Source organism: Eurypyga helias, unplaced genomic scaffold (assembly GCF_000690775.1).
Source record: "Eurypyga helias isolate BGI_N326 unplaced genomic scaffold, ASM69077v1 Scaffold43693, whole genome shotgun sequence".
In the NCBI taxonomy this organism is placed as follows: domain Eukaryota; kingdom Metazoa; phylum Chordata; class Aves; order Eurypygiformes; family Eurypygidae; genus Eurypyga; species Eurypyga helias.
This window is the reverse complement of record NW_010241399.1, coordinates 1-5544: the sequence shown is the minus strand read 5'-3', so window position 1 is coordinate 5544 and position 5544 is coordinate 1. Positions and strand designations below refer to the sequence as shown.

The following is a 5544-nucleotide window of genomic DNA, read 5'->3' as shown; positions in this document are numbered from 1 at the left end:
CGCTGCCCCTCGGGGGATGCGCTCCCGGGCCGGAGCAGAGGTAACTCACTGGCTCTCCCTCTTGTTGCAGCGATATCAGCCCCTTGCTGAAGGATCCTGCTGCTTTCAGGACACTGATTGATCTCCTGGAAGACCATTTGAGGGCATCTTTCCCCAAAATCGACTTCATCGCAGGTGAGCGTTGGTTCGAGCATCCTCAGGCTGCCCGGGCGGGAGGCATGGGGAGGCTCCTCTGCTCATGGGGCAGCACATGCCGTAGCCCTTGGACCTTATAATCACCCGAATGTTGACCTCGATCATTCCGTAACACCAGGACAGGTTATACCCTTCACCTGCTCCTGTTATTTCCTGAAATACTGGTTTGGCATGCAGCAGACGCCGACTGTGCCAATTCAGTGCCAATTTCGTAATTGATTGCTTTCATCATTACAAAAACAATCCTTGAGGGAGTACTGAGAGCCTGCTGCGCCGTGCCTATAAGGCCTCGTGCGGTCCCCATGGCAGGCAGACCCTGTTCCAGCATGTTTTCCTTCTCGGGGGGCCTTTTCAAGCCAACAGAAACAGCCTTTGGGTGATAACGCGTTGCAGCACACATATGAAAGGGGCTGGGAGTGGAAGTGCCTGGGAAGGTAGTGCTTGGGCTGGGCGATAGCCCAAAGTTCAGGGAGTCTAGACCAAACCTCGTCCAAGTGCCCCACGATAACCGAAGTCTGTCCCTCGGTGGTGCAAAGTCCCTGGTTGTGTGGCTCAACTGATAGTGGGGCTTAGCTGAGCTTATCTCTGAGGAGAACTGGAGAGGAGGCAAAATGGGCTGAGGGGGGGGAATTGACCTGTTGGAGTGAGTCCAGAGGAGGCAACAGAGATGCTTTGAGGGCTGGAGCCCCTCTGCTATGGGGACAGGCTGAGAGAGTTGGGCTTGTTCAGCCTGGAGAAGAGAAGGCTCCGGGGAGACCTTTTAGCACCTTCCAGTGCCTGAAGGGGCTACAAGGAAGCTGGGGGGGGAATTTTTACAGGGGCATGTAGTGACAGGACAAGGGGTAGTGGGTTTAAACTGAAAGAGGGTGGATTTAGATTGGACATCAGGAAGAAATTCTTCCTGGAGAGAGTGGTGAGGCACTGGCACAGGTTGCCCAGAGAAGCTGTGGATGCCCCATCCCTGGAAGTGTCCAAGGCCAGGCTGGATGAGGCTTGGAGCAACCTGGTCTAGTGGAAGGTGTCCCTGCCCATGGCAGGAGGTTGGAACTAGGTGGTCTTCAAGGTCCCTTCCAACCAGTCTGTGATTCTACGATGTGATGCCCTGAAGCCCGTTTGCAGCATTTTTTGGTGAACACTGGCAGTGCAGGAGCATGCTCTGTGTTTCTAACCCAAAAAATGACTGTAAGAGCACATTGCTTCTAGAGATGTCCCCTGAACACAGGAGGATAAACCTGGGGTATCATGCAAAGGCACCCTGAGTCAGCTGGCTTTGTTCTGAGTATTCGTGCTGCTCTGCTCCCCCCAGGCCTGGACTCCCGCGGCTTCCTCATAGGCCCCCCTCTGGCCCAGAGACTGGGGATCGGCTTCGTGCTCATACGGAAAAAGGGGAAGCTTCCCGGTCCAACTGAGTCAATCTCCTATGCCCTTGAGTATGGCAAGGTAATATCCAGGGAGGAGAAGTGGGTTTCCAGGCGGGTTGATGCAGGGCCAGGGGCTGTGGGCAAGGGGCTGGGGTGATAAAACCAGCAAGAGGGGGTCCCCGAGCTGGGTTTCGCAGCCGGTGCGGGTGCCGCGGGCAGTGTGGCACAGCACAAGCTTCAGGAGCGGCGCTGAGCATCCCCATGCCCCCGGCATGGCATTTCCCTCCCGGAGCCACGGCCGCGCAGTTTGTGTCGGTGAGCCGCGCTGTGATTTTTGACTGGGGGGATGATAAGATTTGGTGCTAAAATGCTTTCTTTGGCAGGGGCATGAGCACGGAGTGTGTTTCCCTCTCTTCCAGTAAGTGCTATAAGTAAATGCCTTTATTGCATGGCTTCAAAACAGAGTGCTCACCTCGTAACACCGCAGCCTCTCTGATTAAAAAGCAGAGGTGTCAGCCTAATAACACGCTACCGCCGGTAACTAACGGCAGCCAGGCACCAGCAGCAGAAACACCAAACCTCAGCGTTATTTATGAGGACTGTTTGGGCCAACCCCCGCCTGGGATGAGTTCATCTGACACGGGATGTGCCTGTGTCAGTTTGGATCTGCCAAGGCAAAGCACTCCAGCCCACTGCGTCACAGGAGATTTTCCCCACTGGAGAACTCCTTCGGGATAAGGTTTCACGATGGGACTATAACTCACTTGATGAATGTTCAGGATCTTGACGTGCCGGAGGGTTGGCCCAGCAATCACCTAACCCGCTATATATTTCCGTGGCACTCCCTTGTAGCTGGAGTATGTGGGTTTTTGGGGATTTTAGGTGCTGAGTGTTAAGGTCGATCTCGCTGAAGACTTGCGCTCCACCATGTGTTAGCAGCCTGTGAAGTGTTTCTCTGTAAGGCAGGACTAACACGAAGCTGCTCTTTCCACCCTGCAGGCTGAACTTGAAATCCAGAGTGATGCTGTGGAACCAGGACAAAAAGTAGTTATTGTGGATGACTTGCTTGCAACTGGAGGTGAGAAGGAGACGGTGTTGGAGCACGCGTAACCCCCGTATGTGTGTGTTGGGAGCAGCTGTGGGGTTTGAAGGGCACTGCTCCTCGAGTGACGATGTTTCTGCTCCACCTCTGTGTCGTGCAGGTACCATGTGTGCAGCCTGTGAGCTGATGAAGAGGCTGCAGGCTGAGGTCCTGGAGTGCCTGGTGATCATAGAGTTAAAACTCCTGAAAGGTTCGGAAAAGCTCAACTCCATCCCTTTCTACTCTCTGCTGCAGTATGACTGAGGAGGAGCAGGGAGAAGGGAGCACGCCCTGAGCAAGTCTGGGACCTTACTAAGCGACTCTTGATTCGCAAGGGGGTGGGCGGGGGGAGGAACCTAAAGTTTTGATCCTGGCCAGATGCTATACGATCCTAAATCCTATTTATTTTCTAAGCCACAGATTAAGGTGTGTCGAGTGTGAGGATCCTTTCTGGAGTTCTTCCTTGTGGGAAGAAGGAACGGTCTGATTGTTTTTGGGGGTGGAGACCAAGATGCAGCTTCACTAAATATTTTAGGACACCAAAGAGAAAATACTGCTGCTGAGGCAGGAGAGGTCTGATAGCTTAGGGAGCATTCCCTTTCCGCTGAGCCATGCCTGGTCAGCCTCCTAGGAACCTGTTAAAAGTTTGCCAAAGAAACACAGAAGATGGGTAAAAAGTGATTATTTGTCTAAGGGATAAACCCCTCTGTACACGGCCTCAGGGGGTGGTCTGGTTGCTCTCTGCTGTCGCTCACACCAGAACAGGTTGCTCTTACAGGAAGGTAGTGCTTGTTAAGGAGAATTAAGTGCCTGCCCAGCCCCGTGCCCTGAAATCGGGGCACTGCCGGCGCAACGGAGGCCGCTGGGCCTAGGGAACTCAAACACTGTGTCAGCTTGGCTCGTGGTCTCCTTCCCTTGAGACCGCAGGAGGCTGAAGGTCTCTGCTGTAGGAAGCTGGCTGCCTTCTCTTGGTCCAGGCTAGTTCTTAGCAGTGGATTTTGCGTAACTAGGAGGAACCTACATCATGAGCAGTAGCACACAGCTGGGTGACAGGGAGGAACGGGGCTGGGCATGTGCTCGGGGCGGTTTGCCTGCCTTCTGCCCAAGGCCTACCAAAGCCTGCAGCTCCAGTTGCTTTTGTTTAGCACAAATTCCCCACCTGCTGCAACCTGTCTGACTCCCTGTGCTGCTGACTCCCCCCTCCTGTGTTCTCAGGGCATCAGGACGCTAAAAGGATGATGCCAGCTTGGAGCCTGTTCTTGTCAGTGTGTTTATTGTCAGGCCACAGGAATGAAAGAAAAGGCATTAGGCTTGCAAGTGAGCAGTGGTTGTTTCACTCAGGTTGTGATGGATGACATTGGGTTTGGGGCTGCTCCCTGGAGTGTGGCTCAGTTTGGTCGCAGGAGTAGCTAAATCCCAGTGTGCCAACACCTTTGCATGCCTGAAAACACTGGGGACTGTCTCAGTGTCCTAACGGGATGAACTCACTGGGGAAATAAATGTTGGCTTGTTTTTATTTTTTCTAAACTGCCTCAGAGCTGTTGTTCATAGTCACAGAATGGTTTGGGTTGGAAGGGACCTTAAAGCCTGTCTAGTTCCACCCCCCCTGCCATGGGCAGGGACCCCTTCCACTAGACCAGGTTGCTCCAAGCCTCATCCAGCCTGGCCTTGAACCCTTCCAGGGATGGGGCATCCACAGCTTCTCTGGGCAACCTGTCCCAGTGCCTCACCACCCTCTCCGGGAAGAACTTCTTCCTGATATCTAATCTAAATCCACCCTCTTTCAGTTTAAACCCGTTAGCCCTTGTCCTGTCACTACAGGCCCTTGTAAAACGTCTCCCCCAGCTCCCGTGTAGCCCCTTCAGGCACTGGAAGGTGCTATAAGGTCTCCCCAGCGCCTTCTCTTCTCCAGGCTGAACAAGCCCCACTCTCTCAGCCTGTCCCCACAGCAGAGGGGCTCCAGCCCTCTGAGCCTCTTCGTGGCCTCCTCTGGACTCGCTCCAACCCGGCTATATCCTTCTGATGTTGGGGGCTCCACAGCTGGATGCAGCACTCCAGGTGGGGGCTCATGAGAGCAGAGCAGAGGGGGAGAACCCCCTCCCTCAACCTGCAGGCCACACTGCTCTGGATGCAGCCCAGGATGGGGTTGGTTTCTGGGCTGCAAAGGCCACTTCTTGCAGTAGCTGGAGCTGTTCATCACCCTCGTGTCTCCCTCCAACCCCAGGCTGTGGCATGAGCTCCCCCTCGCCACCCCAAATGCTTGGAAGGAATCGTTTGCCAGGACTCAGCAGTTCAGGTACCTTTTCTCCATGCCTGGCAGCAACCTCTAGCTGGAGGGGAGATGGTCCCAGGGGGGTCCTGCTGGGCTGTACTGGACCTGCCCAGTGCTGGTGGGAACATAGACCAAGCCCCCCATAGCTCAGCTCACCCTCTCCATCCAGCGTGCAGGGATGCCGCAGCCCCTGCCCTTACACTTGTAAGGACTGTTACGGGCTATTTTTATCAGTTTCCTGAAAAGCCACTTCAGCGGCTGCTTGGTTTGTGCTGAGAAACCATTCCCCTGGGAGAAACCTACCCCAGGGCACTTGTTCTCACAGCCAGCCCCTGCGCGGAGCCAAGGGAGGCAGCACCTCGCACACAGGCTTGGCACAAGGAGAGGGTACCCTGCTGCGAGCTAAAGAAGGGGGGGAAAAAAAAAAATCAGTTCCACCCCGAAGAGCCATGGAAAGCAGCTGCGTGTTGTGGGAGCGAGCGTGAGCCCCGCCGGTGCCAGCGCTGGCTGCGCGCGGGGCCAAGGGGTGACATCAGGGAACGCGGGGACGGTGCCTTCACGTTGGCCAGGCTGTAAGTGTTGATGTAATTGCTCGTGGAGACGAGGCTGTGCAGGGGTGGCTTCCAGGCAGGAGG

The 5544-nt window shown here is 55.1% G+C and overlaps 1 protein-coding gene across 1 annotated transcript; it reads left to right on the top strand.

Moving 5' to 3' along the window:
• Window positions 1-70: 70 nt before the first annotated feature.
• Window positions 71-2901, top strand: APRT (adenine phosphoribosyltransferase; the record flags this gene model as incomplete). The annotated part of the gene is made up of 4 exons (XM_010148728.1): window positions 71-174; window positions 1502-1635; window positions 2556-2634; window positions 2759-2901. Coding segments are annotated over 4 exons (460 nt in total), but the record flags the coding sequence as incomplete, so codon positions are not given.
• Window positions 2902-5544: the final 2643 nt, after the last annotated feature.